This window comes from Aulonocara sp. 'chitande type north' Nkhata Bay, linkage group LG7 (genome assembly GCF_057382095.1).
Source record: "Aulonocara sp. 'chitande type north' Nkhata Bay isolate Kocher_YH1m ecotype deep benthic linkage group LG7, A_spYH_male_GT1.1, whole genome shotgun sequence".
In the NCBI taxonomy this organism is placed as follows: Eukaryota; Metazoa; Chordata; class Actinopteri; order Cichliformes; family Cichlidae; genus Aulonocara; species Aulonocara sp. 'chitande type north' Nkhata Bay.
Window position 1 is genome coordinate 25929546 of NC_141350.1, and position 15185 is coordinate 25944730.

Consider the following 15185-nt stretch of genomic DNA (forward strand, 5'->3'; position numbering starts at 1 on the left):
GAGAACTTGTATCAAAATATGGAGTTAGTGACAATAAAGTTCCTGAAAACCAGCAACTTAAATTCATCATACAGAAAAAGTTTAAGCCCAATCCACTGAATTTAGAAAAGCCTATATGGATTACAGAATTTTTATATTTCTCTCCTCCCAGATTGTCATCATTTTCCCTTCAAATGGAAAGTAAGAGCACCTTGAGGCAACATTTTTGTGGTTTGGGATTATATAAATCAAACTGAATTGAAATGAATGCTGGTCAGCAGCCAACAGTCAGGTAAAACTAAAAACAAAGACCAAAAAACAAAAACTCAAAAATATTGTTTAGTGGGAACATTATGGGAATCTAAATTTGCAATTTGTGACATAAATAAAACCGCAATGTACATTTTTCCTGAACTGAACTTTAACACAGAGACAAACATTGTTGCCTGGATCAGACCACGATCAGACTGAGTTTTGCATTTATAGGCCAAATCTGAGAATTTCTCATTCTTTCAATACAAACAGTTTTCTTCAACTAGGGGACATTGGCATGAACTGTGGCTGATCACACTTGTGGTCTGGCAAAGACTTTACAGCAATTCTCTGGTCCTAAATAAAATCTTTGTGTCTACAATATGAGAGACTTGATAATCAAACAAAGTCCCAGGAATATGATGACACATAGACAGAAGAAATGGAGTGACAGGAGGAGCAGGATGTCTCCCAGCAGATTGATCCCCTGAGGGCGAAGTACCGGCACAGTGGGTTGGAGTGGGGGAGGAAGAGGAAGAGGTGGCATAGTCTGAGGTACCTCACAGTAAACACCTGTCCAGCCCTGGTAGCACTGGCAGGTAAACTTTTGCTTCATATCCAGGATGTCGTGGTTGTTTAGGTGGCCACTGATGTGAAAGCGAGGGCCGCTGGGAGCTGAGTTGTGGTGGATGTGGAAGAAGCGTGGGTTCAGGTGTAGGTAAGTGTCTGAGTCCAGGCTCTTACGGATGCATCTACCGTTCTTTTTGCACAATGCTTTGCTGCACAGCTTAGCTGCTGATGTGACATTGATGACATAATGTCCCAGAGGACCATTGATGTACTTCTTCACCGTTAGGCAGTTTCTCTAGGGGAGGAAGGAGAAATTCTAAGTCAAACGTATAAGACATTTATTAGAATAATATATTGTATTTAATTTTCAACAGCATTGTCAACACCATTAGCTTTTTTATTCCCTACTTTAAAGACATTTTCTTGTGCTGAACTGTCATAAAATATAAAGGCTAAGAACTAGAAAAGCACTAATAAATTATGCCCTCCAATGACTAAAATACTGCTTTAAAGTTTGGAGGTGATCCAATGAAAACTAAAGCATTTGATTAATTTGAATAACCCTGACCTTTGACCTATGACCTTGAAGCATTACATAGTAAAATGGAGTATTTTATTATGTTTACCACTGTAATTTATAGACAAACATGCAGCCAGAAACAGAGTGAAACCGAAAGAAGCTCATTTCAAATCATTTCCCCTCTGTCTTATGAAAACGGTATTATTATGGGGCTCACCTCTAAATGCGCATGAGGACAGAGTGAAGAGTTTTAGGACAGTGCCAAAGTTTTGGCAGTGCAATAGGAGCATTGAGCCATCTGTGCAAAGTGCTGATTAGTCACTGATTCTGATAACGTGACTGGTTAAAATATTCTCCTCCTGAAAGTGAGAGTCTTGCAAATACATATACCATAAGGCCAGCCACAAAATTACTCTTCATAACTTTCAGTCACAAAACTGACACTGAGCCTCGTTATGTTAACATCTAAAGAAGTCTTTTGGCTACTGCAGACATTAGTAAATCTGGGCCCAAATGGGCCTTCTTTAAAATACCAGCCTTGTGAAGGGATGTTTTCACAGGGTGTTTTTGTTTATAAGACCTCCATAAAACAACAGGGTTAGAACACACTCTGGCATGTTTGGCAGTCCATCGTCTTGTAGTTTCAATATAGCTAACATCAAGGCATCACATTGGAGACTAGTGTAAGGTCTTTGTTTCTGTGTTTTCAGACAGTAAAGGAACTGCACAGAAATTAGTGTGATTTTTTTTTCTGTTTTTTGCATGTACCACAGTGATTTTGAGTGGTGGTGGGCACTGCAGACTTTTCTTATGTTTTTCCCCCCTTTGGGTTGCAATGTAAATTGTCATGCACTTGAGCTTTGACATGTGGTGTTTGCTTTTTAAATATATTCCTTGCAGTGCTTCTCGTGTCTTTTATATGTTAGGCCACTGTAGTGCAGCACAATTAGTTTTATTTTAGCAATTAACTTATTTTAGAAGGAAGTTCTTTTTTATTGTTTTATTTGGTGCTGCTTTTGCACATCAAGACTTTAGCTCATTTTGAAAATGGTGGCAGTAAAATGTCTCAAAGGTTGGGACAGAGACATGTTTACCACTGTGTGGTATCTCTCCTTTAAATAAAAGTCTGTGATTTTTGGGGATCTCTAGAGACCAGTTGCTGGTTATGTTCACACATGGCTTCTTCTTTGCATTATAAAGCTTTAACCTACATTTTTGAATGGCATCCTCATTACCATCATCAATCCCAGCCAATCTACCTTAACTCTTCTATCCCTCTGCTGACGGTGGCCTCTAGAGGGTTTTCATAAAGTCGTCCTTCTGATGGTCGCCTTCATTACCATTGTCAGCCTTCAGTAATGGACACACAGGGCCTTTGTTGGCACCATCAGTACAGCCAACCCTCCTGAACTCCATCTCTGGCACTGCCCATCTGGTCAGCCTCCTGAAGTGGCCTGTCTTCTCCCCTGACCTCTTGGCCCAGCCACCGAACTTTGTCTCCTCTGCTCACCTCCTGACTGATCCGGTGGCCGATGAACTATTTCATCCTTGCCGTGGGCCAAACAGTCAGCCGCTGAATTGCTTCATCCCTGCCCCAGGCCACCTCCCAGCCCCCAGAACTACCTGATGGCAGCCATCAAATTCAAAATGAGCAAATATTTTTCTTATGATAAATTTTTCTTTTTTTTTTATTTACATTTTACACAGCTCCTCAAATTTGTTTAAATCTGTGTTTCTATTTTTGTCTGTATGTCTAGCAGTTACCTGTGATTGAGCATACTCTGAGGATCCCCAAAGGACGACACCTGATGCTCCCAAGGCAGCGCTTTCCCCAATAGTATGAATCAGGTCACTCTTAAAGAAAAGGACAGGTGTATATTTTGCCAGTAAACACTGTTAACACTTCAATTTATGATGCCTTTAAAGAGATCCAGGAATTCTTTATATCCACCATTGCACAATCTATTAATTTTCTCTTGTCTACAACCATCTTTGTGGTAAATACTAGGATATGTTAACATCAAAAGAGCAAAGCAAAGCAGGGATAATTGTGAAGTGGATCATAAGGAAAAATGGTCCCCCAAACATTGCAAAATATTGCAGTATGTTGTATATAGCTTAATTATTAGGCCAATAGACACTTTTTTGCTTTTTAAATGTGTCCAGTTGGCACACACACCATGAAGGTGTAATTAAAGAGCTTAAGGCCTACCTCTGACAGAACTACAAAGGTGTAGGCATAGAATGGTCGGGAGTAGACAAACACAGGCAATGTGAAATCCGCACGTGCAATGGATGCAATCCTCATAGCTTCCTTGACTCGATAATGGACAAACTTGACTGTGTTAGAGGAGGACTTTAGCTCATAGTCTAGGTAGATGGATGGATAGAGGGCTGTGCTCTCCTTCCAGAGCCATATCAGATGGTCATTGCGAACATGTTCAACATTTGGACATTCCCCAGTGTAATGTTGTGGATGTTGTTTGTAGCCATAGTTGTAGCAGTCTGGAAACAGATAAAACCCCCACAGTCCACCTGGTCTGCGACCTTGAGCCAGTGCCAAGGTCAGATTCATGAAAGCTTGTCCAGCTCTCTCAAAGCCTTCCTTCGCTTCCTTTTCAACTTTGCTCTCTGGCCAATTTGGGTGAAGTTTTCGGATCTGTTCCCTGGACCTTTTGCGGTAGATGTCTTTAGAGCCCCAGTTTCTGACCCACTGAGGCCTCCAGTTCTCCCAGTCAATGACGCCTAAACCTCGGAAATCTTTGTGGGGGATCAACTTGTCAATGTCAGCCCGGGCTTTTCCAAGATGTTTGGAGATGCTTTGGTTCTGCGGCAGGCCACCATTTATTGGGATCCCAGAGTTCGAGTAGTATGGGTAGTATCCCAGACGGCTGTGGTAGAAGATGGTGACATTTGGTCCACTTAGAGTTTCATTGAGGTTTGCTACAATATCAAAAATGCTAAGGTCCAAGTCCACCTTGAATCGAAGCCGACATGACTCAGTGGGAGCATTCCAGACTACAACAAAAGGCTTATGAGGTATCAGAGGTGGTTGGGTTGGTTTGGTCTGGTCACCATCAACTATGCAAACCCATAAGACCAGCAGCAGGAGATGGCGTGCCATTAGCACCATGGCCCTTGATTCCTCAAAGAACAATTAGTAGTCCTGCACAGAGAGAGAGAGCAGATATTACATTTTCAGAGGGAAAATAAATGCATTATGAGCTTCAATGAGCAGGAACAATCATGAAGCACATAAGTGATGAGCACTGAAGTGAATGCTCTAAATTCCCCAATAATGCAAGAAACAAAGCTACCTTGTTCTGCAAAGAGCAATGGAGTGAATATTGGTGCAAATGACGAGAGAGAGAGGGGCTGGTAAAACCACACACTTTTTAAACATTAAAACCACCAATATGAGATAGTTTGAGGAAAGTCTGTGGTGAATTAGCAAAGTGTCCCTTAAAAAAAAATTGCAGAAAGAAATCAGAAAAGCCACAGTAATATTTTGTCATGAATTTAAAACATAGTTAAATTTAGTAGAAAGTTGTTAGTGCTTCTGGAGGCAGTGAACAACTTCTAAATGTGGATATCATCTTTTCATAAATTAACTTAAATACCTAAAAACTTAACTGTTATTTACTACTGCATGGCTCAAACACACCAACCACAAAATGCAGACATACCTGTGAGTCATGGTGCAGGGGACAGTCTCATATTCTAAAGGTAAAACTAGCAACAAGCTTGATTTATAGTCACTCCAATGGCTGTATGCATGCCAACTGTGACATCACCATTTATGCTGGTATTGGAAGGCAATTTGCTGCATGCTTCTTGTGAATGAAAGAGATCGCCACTGAGTAAATTAATGATGAAATAAATTAAAGTACTTACAAGAAGAATTGAAATATGTTCAGTTGATGTGCCTTATTATTCATTCACTCTTCTATAGGATTATGGTCATTTAAAAACTACTTTTTAAAGTATTAAACACTGATCTTTAAAATGTTTTATATTTTTAAAAAAAATTGTATTAGAAATTTCATTATAAAGACCTCGAAGTACACTTTGCAAGTCCTCCTTTTTGCATTAAGTAGTTCAACCCGTTGTGGTCTCTGCTAACACAATGATGGTCATCAACCCAGCAACTCTCCTCACCCATCGTATCATAGATTTGCTACATGAAGGAAAATGAAGCACAATCCAAAGGGTTTAACAATAAATATAACTCAACAAACTCAAAACACAACATGCATATTATTTTAGTTAACATTTAGAAGTTTTGATACTGCACATGCTTACATTGATGCTTTCCCACTAGCCAACCAAATTAAATATTTATACATGTTGATGGTAAAACGCATAGACTTCAGTCAAAGCATAAGAATGTTTTAACAGAAATGATTGCAGTGAAATTAAACATTTAAATAGTGCTTATTTAAACTGCAAAATAGTAAAAGTGAATCAAAATAGGTTTCATGAACTCAAAAATGTAACAGGAACTCATATTTAACTTAACAGTTTAAAAACTATATAATGCCTTTAAGTAAATATCGTACAAATATGACAAAGCTTGAAAATAGGTTGTCTGATATTTGCCTTTTCATAATCTTTTCAGTAGTGTCAGAATGAGACACTTACTTACTAAATTCTACAAAGCATGTTTGTTTTAAATCTACAGTAGAAACCCCATTGTATATATAGTCATGCACACATGCAGTAGGACAGGCAAACTCTTGTTTAGCCTTTTTCAAACTAAGACTGTTATTTTCTTCGATCACTGTTCTCTACAGCTTTTTATGTTACACCATCATCCACTAATTGCTCTTGGAACCCCTCACAAGCAAGTAATCATATTTCATTTTTTCCAGAGTTAGGGGAAAGACATTGTGGCCAGTCTCTTAGGAAACATGGGTACTGAGGTTGTCTCCAAGAACGCATGGAAAATCTCCCATCATTCTTTTTTCAGGACTGTAACCAGAGCAGGGGAGCAGGAAACCACTGGTGGGCTGAGGCTTCTCTGATCATTTCTGCTTTACATTCATCTAAGAAAGCCCTGGATTGTTCACCAATGATTTTAATGGCACAAGAAGTGTATGATTTCAGTAGTTTTGGATCAGTAAGTTGAGAACTGCAGAAGAATGTGGACGAGAAAAAGGCAGTTACAGTCACAAATAAGTTCTTGAAAGATTATCAGAAGGTTTCCTCCCACTCAGATTAAAATGCATTTCTTTAGGCAGTGTGTTTTGCACCAGCTTCAATATCCTGCAGACTGAATGTTTTTTTCTGGTGATGCTAATCCAAGACAAGCAGAGTGTGGTGAAGGCGCTCAGGCTGGTCTCCAAACCACTGAAAGCAGGAACCCCTGGAAACATGGTGAATTCAGACCACAAGAAAGACCCCCCAAGTACAAGATCTGAGTATAAACATCCACATGAGATTCAATTTTATGTTTCATCACAGATGAATGCAATGGAACTGTGAGTGAGACGCAACTGAATTCATCTGGTCCAGACTGGAACAGGAAGTAAACTGTTGTTGTCATGTGTCATGATTAACAGTTGGTTGATCCACCCCTTTGATCTAGATCAAAATATCTAAACAGCTATAAACTAACTATAACTCCTGGATATTTGGTATTAAATTTTGGTCAAAACTTGATTAGGCACAAAATGGATCCAAGTTTACTTTGTATATTTTTTCATTTTTAGGGAAACAAACTGCTTTGAAACGTGATTTAGTCACTGGTTATCACTTAGGTGATCTCTCATTTCATCCAGTTTCATCAACAGGTTGTTCACTTCATTATTTGTCTTTGTTATCAACTAATCACGTTCCCACTGGCCTCATCTCAGAACTCATTCTGGGTTCATAGCTTTAAATATTAACATATTCAACTCTACTAATGACCTCACTAAAGATCTTTTTTTTTTAAAACATTAGCATTATTATCCTTAATGTGTTTAATACACCCACCAATATTGGTTTTCAAAGCATTATTTAAAGGTTTAAATCATAATGTTGAGCATATCTGCATTCTGAAGTTAGCCCTGTGCTTTGATAAGTAAAGTAAATAAAGTGTATTTATATAGCAACGTTTCACAGACAGATGTGACAAAGTGCTTCACACGAGAGGTAACGAAGCACAACACAATCATAAATGCATCATAAAAGCACTGGTCTAATTAAAAGCTTTTTGAAATAAAATGTCTTTAGCTGCTTTTTGAAGGTCTATGAATTAATGACCTCAGTGTATAAAAAGAGGTGTATATATATATATGAATCAAATCAGCAATATAGTGAGGGGCCTGTCCATGTAATGTCCATGTAAAATTTTAAAATGAAATCTAGATCTGATTGGGAGCCAGTGTAGCAACTTTAAAGCAGAAGTTATATGATTTCCTCTGTTTGAGCGAGTCAGTAGTCTCGCTGCAGAGTTTTGGAGAAAAATAAAATAAATTTAAAAAGCAGATTCTTACTATCCGTTTTAAGTTTCGCTCCCAGGAAAAGCTTAATCACAAATAACAACTAAATTACTGAGGCTACGCTTCTGCAAGAGACCTAAATCACCCGGTTGCTGTTTAATGTCAGGCATTGAACTGTCCGGTGCAATAATCAAGGTTTCAGTTTTGTCTGGCTTTAGCTGTAAGTAGCTGTTGTTCAACCATTGCTTAATGTTTTTTAAGCAGTCAATCAAAGCGGAGAGTTGGTAATCTTCAGAAGCAGTATGGCTGAATATCATCAGCCAAAGGATGATAAGAAACATCAAGAAACTGCTGTATTATCTGGCCTAAAGGAAGAATGTATATTAAAAACAGAATAACTCCCAGCACCAAGCCTGTAGGAACTCCAGCACCATTCAGACATAATCTGATTTGCAGACACACTAAAACTCCTATCAAAGTAGACCAAGAGTGAGAAGGGGGGGCCTCACTAGCAGAACAAGAAGGAGGCTTTGCGGAAATTTAGGCATTGATCTTTAATCTTATCAACTAAAAATTGAAGAAAAGACACACCAATACTGCACTGGGGCACGCAGTAAGCACAAAAAGCGAAACACCATATCGATGCATGTAATGTTTGACCCATCACTACCTGAAATGTTAGCAAGCAAGCAAGCAAAAGTCCTTTTCTGATGCAGATAATGCATTGCTGTGACAAAAAAATCATGTGACTAATGACAATGTCATGCGGAGGAGAGAATCATATCTTGTCTTAGGTGTTGTTTGTGTGTTTACATTGTTTGGCTCGTTATCATCCACTGTACTAAAAAGCAGAATAAGAGCCACTTTAAGAAAAAAAATTAATTTGGGTCATTTTGAAAATAAAGTCGAAATTTCAAGATTTCATTCAAAATACTATTTTGAGAAAAAAGTCAAAATACTATTGTTTTGTCCTGTAATGTTAGATATCAAACTGCACCACTAGAGACTGGTGCCGTAAAAAAGAAGAAAATGTTGTCCAGCAAAAGTCACGATTGCAAACTGATAAACATACATGTAATTTCCTGCTGCATTCAGTGATGTAAGTTTATGTGCCTTGTTCATTAAAAGGCACTTGTTCCTTGCTGAGGACTTGTTTGATTATCAGCCCCCAATACAACCACTTTGAGAATAAAATAACTATATGATAAATAATGGAGCCCTGAAATAGAGAAACCTGATTTAAAAGTGATACATGTCACTGAATAAAATACACACTAATGAACTTACTTTAGAACACATTTTAGTATACTTCAGTGCTAAATCATATACCTGTTACTTCCGATTTTTACTGAGAAAGTTCACTGGGAAATATATCCTATAATCTTTGTAAACAACAAAATGCAAATGCTTAACCTGCAGAGCAATGATATTAAAGTGAGGCTAAGCAAATTTTGTCCAAATGGAGTGTACTTGCAATAAACCGTTTCTTTCTTGTGAATATTTTAAATAAGTAGTTGCAAAAATGTTTCTTCCATCTCTGTTGTCATGCTGTGTGATGTTAGCATTGCTGGAAGCTTGAGGCAAAATCATATGTTCAGTAATATCTTAGCCTAACATTGTCAATCTGGCAAATTGTCAAATGAGTTGCCCAAAACTTGTGACAACCCAGTACCTACATATGATATAGACATTTTTAACTGTTATTGAATGATGAGTCTTTTTGTCTTTTCACACTGGGACAACGGCAAAGGACAGTAGCTCACTGCCAGGCACAGTCACAACTTCTCACAGTCTCGGTTAAGGGCAACTAACGATTTTCCACCGTTTTGCTTTTTAATGGCCACTAACTACCAAGCAAAACTTCCCACTATTAGCAACTATGGAAATACTGATTCCTTGTCTAGTATCTGCTATTTATCGTTTGATGAGGTAAAACAGTTTAAAGAAGCTATAATAGCAATTTTCTTGAACAGATTACATACCTTCCCCTTCTTTACTGAATGTGCTTCAAATTAAGACCTGTTGGTGGATGACTGCCTCCTCTCTTGGTGTTGTAAAACTCAGAAAATCTCCATCTGATAAGCTGTGAATGATCTCTTTGTCTCTGCACCCAATTCTTTTGGGTCCCTGGGGTGATATCAGGGCAGAAATGCCCGAGTATTGTTTTGTTGTCCCCTCCTCCAACGTTACTCAATACTCACAAAGCCATCTTCATAAAGAAAGTCTTTAATAAATGCAACATATTGACAACAGTTAGGATTAATTCATGGAGGGTTTTGTTTTGAGAATTTCCTTAAATGACCAGATTTTAGATTTTAAGAAACGTTTTAATGTGAAGAAGAGAACACTTTAGAGCAACAGATGGTCAGAGCATCTCCATGACCATGTTCATTTACTCAGTCATGATCAGAGGTGGAGAGTAACAAAGTACATACCCTTGATTAATGTATTGTAGTAGAATTTTTAAATATCTGTGTTTTACTTGATTATTTTTCCTTTTTCCTTTTAATCCTTACATTTTCACACCAATATCTGGACTTTCTACTCTTCACAATTTCCAAACAAGCTTGTTGCTTTTGGTTTAAGACATTTGAGGGGAGTCATTTTTTCAAGTCAATGCATGCCTTTATACAATCACCTGCTTCCCTTGATGCTCTAATTTCCATGTTTGTACACATAGGTGGCCATATGCACCACCCTAAGGGAGTCCAGCTCTGTTCCCATAACATTACTGGCCTTTGCAGATCAGTTTATTAGTGAGGATAAAACAGGAGTAACACATTTCCTTCTCTGTGTACCAGTTAAAAGTCTTGCAGCAGCATTTTGGACCAGCAGAAGATGTGACAAGGATGACTGGCTAATACCAAGGTATAACAAGTTACAGTAATCCAGTCGAGTTGTAATAAAAGGATGGAATACTGTTCTGAGATAATTTTTTGACAAGATGGGTTAAATTTTGGCCAGTTACCTATGCTGAAAAACCTGGATTTCACTACTGCTCCCACTTGACTGTCAAACCAAAAATCACTATCCATTTTAAAACCCAAATGGTGACAGTGGCCTTTCCATACTGTGCTAGAGGGCCAGTGTCCACATGAAAATAGCCCACCAGTGACACCTGGCCGAATAGACAGAACCTCTGTCTTATTTTCATTAAAATTTTAAAAAACTAAAAGTCAACCAAGTTTTCACTTCCTCAAAGACAGTCATCTAGCACTTGAATGGAGTAGTAATTTTTCTCTTTTAGAGGCATATAAACCTGCATCTCATTTGCATATAAATAGAAAGCATTTTTGTGCCTCCTAAAAATAGAGCCAAGGGGCAAGCGATATAGGGGAGAAAGCAGAGGTCCAAGTATTGATCCCTGTGGTACGCCACACAAGACTAGAGCTGAGGAGGATCTGAAATCCAAGAAGACTGACACAAAAAGTTTTCTTAGACCTAAACCACTGCAGAACAGTGCTACAAATGCCTACACAGTGTTCCAAGTGAGATAGTAAAATATTGTGATGCACCATGTCAAAGGCAGCTGTTAAGTCCCTGAGAACGAAGACCACATGATCTCGTACATCTGTAGCCAGGAGGATGTCATTAACAACCCCAAGTATAAGATTCTGTGTTATGCAGAGATTTAAAACCCATCCATCTTTTTCCAGTTATCTGGGGCCAGGTGGTGGGGGCAGCAGCCTAAGCAGAGAAGCCCAGACCTTCCTCTCACCAGCCATCAACCGCCATCCTCCAGCTTGTACGGGGGAACACCAAGGAGTTCCCAGGGCAGCCGTGAGACATAACCACTCCAGCGAGTCCTGGACCTGCCCTAGGTCTGCCCTGGGGCCTACCATCATTTGGGACATACCTGGAACACCTCACTCAGGTGCCCAGGACGTATCCTGTAAGGTGCCCGAAACACCTCAACAGGTTGCTTTTGATGTGGAGGAGCAGCGGCTCTACTCTGAGCCCCTCCCAGATGGACGAGCTCCTCGCCCGATCTCTAAGGGAGAGGCCAGCCACCCTTCAGAGGAAGCTCATTTCTGCAGCTTGTATCCGCAATCTCGTTCTTTCGGTCCCTACCCACAGCTCGTGATCATAGGTGATAGTTGGGGGATGATCGACCAGTAAATTGAGAGTGTTGCTTTTACACTCAGCTCTCTCTTTATTACGATGGAGCAGTTCAGCGTCCGCATCGCTGCGGCTGCAGCACCAATCTAGCTGTCAATTTCCTGCGCCCTTCTCCCATCACTCTTGAACAAGAAGTGATGGTTTTAGATGTGTCCTTGATCCAACGCAGCTGATTTAAATGGCTAAATTACCTCCTCAACATGTCTTGAAGTTCTCCAGAGGCCTGGTAATGAACTCATCATGTGATTCAGGTGTGTTGACCCAGGGTGATATCTAAAACCTGCAGGACTCCGGCCCTCGAGGCCTGGAATTGCCCACCTCTGCTCTACAATGCTTCTTTTCCCACCATCAACCAAGGAAGAGAAAAGCATGAGAAGATCACCATCTAGTGGACATTAGGGTACTTTAGCAATACCATATAGGTGGCAGTAAAGTAAAAAGAAAAAAAACAACAAACAAAAAAAATCCCAGCTATTTAATAATAAAATTGTAAGTACAACAATATGATTACCGAAATGTACTGAACGTGCAAAAAAAATTCGATAGCTTTGCAATAAAATGTTTAGGTAAACTATTATAAATTCATATGATATGATATTGATAGTATTACACGAATCCTAATAGTGTAAATACAAAACAAACAGTGAAAAAAAGTATAACCATCTTGGTTTTGCATCATCCCTTGTGCTAGAAATCTCTTCTGCCTCTATTTAGCAAGAACAACTTTCCACCCCCAACCCTCTCCACCATCTGTTGAAACTAAGATAAACTAATCAGCTTTTTAAATAACATTTTAAGCAAACAAGACTTTTTTACAGGATAAAATCCTTGGTCCCAAAAATGACTACCAAAGTTTTCAATTACTGAGATCCTGCTTCATGAGAACATCGTAGATTGTAGGTGCTGCTTCTTTGAAACTTGTGACCTTTGCTCAGTGTTTTATACTGCAGAATGTAGGAGCAGCTGGTCTCCAGATTAGTGTTGGTGTTAATGCCACTGATGTACTTGCTGCATGAAGACAGGTCCTGCATGAGACTGTCTGTCCATTTGTCACCTCAGCATTCACAAACTTCAACATTTTATTTGTTTACCATTAAAATATATTTTAGGTTAATTTGATTGTCACAGCAGAGCATTAACATTGTGCTTCTTGATATCAACATGTCTTATACAATGAACAGCCAACACATTATGCTTCTGGACTGGTCTTCTACAAAACCTTAAAAGGCACCTTGTTGTGTCTGGCACTAATATGTTAGCAGATCAAGTTTTGAAACTTGAGCGTATAAGATGTCACTTATCATTGTAGGCTCTGTTGGTAGTTGTTCACCACTACTGACTGGAATAATAAGGACTGCGGATATGTGCCATTCTGGGCATTTTGCAGAACACCAGAAGAGTGGAAACAGTAGAAAAGCAGAAAAATGGTTAGTGGTCAGGTCACGGAATCAGGTTTAAGTACTTAATTAGACAACTATAAAGATGTAACCTGTAAAAATAATGTCATAGGGAATTATCATAGAGAATTGAGCCTTTTACCACATTATTTTGGTCTCCCAAAATCTATTTCTCAATGTCTGCAGTGCTTATGGTGGTTAGAAAGTTCCTGGTTAAGAAAGCAGTAAATCAAGTCTATTTTACTATGTTTAAACACACATAGTAGGCTACATACTGCATACTGCACACATTATAATATGTACAAGATAAAGTAGAATATGTATAATATAAAAATAAATTTTATATCTGGATTAGCACAAGAATATAATGTTATTTTACAATCCAGTCGGTTTAATTTCAGGCAAATGATAATGATAAAGCTAATTGTTTCCTTACAGAGAATTTTCTTCATACTTCCACGCTCTACATCTACTGGCATCCTCCTGCCCCCCACCCTTCTCCCTCTGCAGAGCTGCATTTCTGCTGCCGCATGGGATGAACCGTTTTTGTTTTCAGCGACATTTTATTCTTACCACGGAAAATATATATATAGTTCAACAGTTTTACAGTGTTTAATGTGTCACATCTTTCGGCTTTTCTGCCCATGTTATCTGTATTATAGCGGATATGGGCAGATTTTGTTGAAAGCAACACCCCTCTGCTGTATCCTTAAAGTGGTTTGCTCCCTCCTGCTGCCATGTTGGATGTACGCATTACTGCTGCAGTCGCTGGAGTTTCCGAATGAAAGTTGAGCGTTTATCTGTCTACGTACACTTAACGAGTCACTGGTTTCACATTCAACATCAAACTGAGAATACAAGGGTTTTTCCTAAGCAGGAGCCAGACTGGAAAAGAGATCGCAACCACATCCTCCTCCGCCCTCCTGCTCGGAGTCGAACTGAGCGGAGATGATCCGGTTGCAGGCCACAGCAACCGGAGCCCGCATGGATTTTCTGTAAATACAGCCGTTTGTAGTGCCCGTTCCAGGGATAACTGCATTGTTTCGGGGTCGACTACAAGATTCTGGTGCCATGAACAGCCACCCGCCGCCCCGCAGGGCGGTTAACGTCGGCTCCCTGCTCCTTACCCCGCAGGAGAACGAGTGCCTGTTCTGCTACTTAGGCAGGAAATGCGCCGTAAGTTCCTGCGTTTGTTTACCACCTGCAACTTAAAAGTAGGTGCAGGTGTATTCACTTCACATTGTATGGGAAATGCATGTGCTTCTCAGTCCAGCTAGAATAGCTTAAAATTAGATGAATGAGTTACTCAACTATTCATAAATAAAACATAAAGATAAATATGGTCAGGGGGGAAATGGCCAGCGATAAATAAAACTTTTAATACTTTAGTTGGGCAATTCCTGATAACCTTAATGAGTCAGTACTTTAGATGCTAAGCCAATACATGGAAGAAAAAACATTTAAGATGCATGCAGGTGTGCATGCATATCAAGGGGGAGGGGGGGAATCTATAGAATCAATGCAAGTAAATGGACTTTTAGCTCATTGTTTTGGTTTCCGAGACTGTGTTTTTACAGTTTTCTTTCTTAGTGTCAGCATTGTTTATGCTCGCTCCTGGTAAATAAGCACAGGTACAAAGCTGAGCTTGGCTTTCTTTAAAGATGAACACAGCGCATTTGTGCTTTTATGTCCTCATCAGCTGGATAGCCACAATAACAAAATAACAACAGAGTTCTTCTCGCAGGTGATAAAAGCAGCTTCTTAAATTTGCTATTAAATTTATTAAAATTGAAGCTCCAATAATTACTGTTATTCTGCTACTAAAGGCAAAACCATTAAGAAGCACTTGACTCACTAGTGCAACTCTCAAACACGCACTTTAAAGCATATAACCTGGAGAGTAAACAGTGTCACACTAATTTA

General features: G+C 39.2%; 2 protein-coding genes across 3 annotated transcripts in view; one reads left to right on the forward strand and one right to left on the reverse strand.

The window, feature by feature from the left end:
* Positions 1-9864, reverse strand: hyal6 (hyaluronoglucosaminidase 6). The gene is made up of 4 exons (XM_086299649.1): positions 9729-9864; positions 3534-4487; positions 3086-3175; positions 1-1096 (listed from the first exon to the last, which is right to left on the reverse strand). Exons 2-4 carry the CDS (start codon positions 4452-4454, stop codon positions 608-610), a joined length of 1500 nt encoding a protein of 499 aa, XP_086155775.1. The 5' UTR covers positions 4455-4487; positions 9729-9864; the 3' UTR covers positions 1-607.
* A 4016-nt stretch (positions 9865-13880) lies between these two features.
* LOC147325236 (actin nucleation-promoting factor WASL-like) overlaps positions 13881-15185 on the forward strand; it is a 28810-nt gene continuing 27505 nt past the window's right edge. Inside the window, exon 1 of one of the 2 annotated variants that reach the window (XM_086299651.1) lies at positions 13881-14438. In XM_086299651.1, the coding sequence (XP_086155777.1) occupies positions 14334-14438 (105 nt within the window). In that variant the 5' untranslated portion in view covers positions 13881-14333. The remainder of the gene's footprint in view (positions 14439-15185) is intronic. The other variant, XM_086299650.1, reaches the window with a different exon arrangement.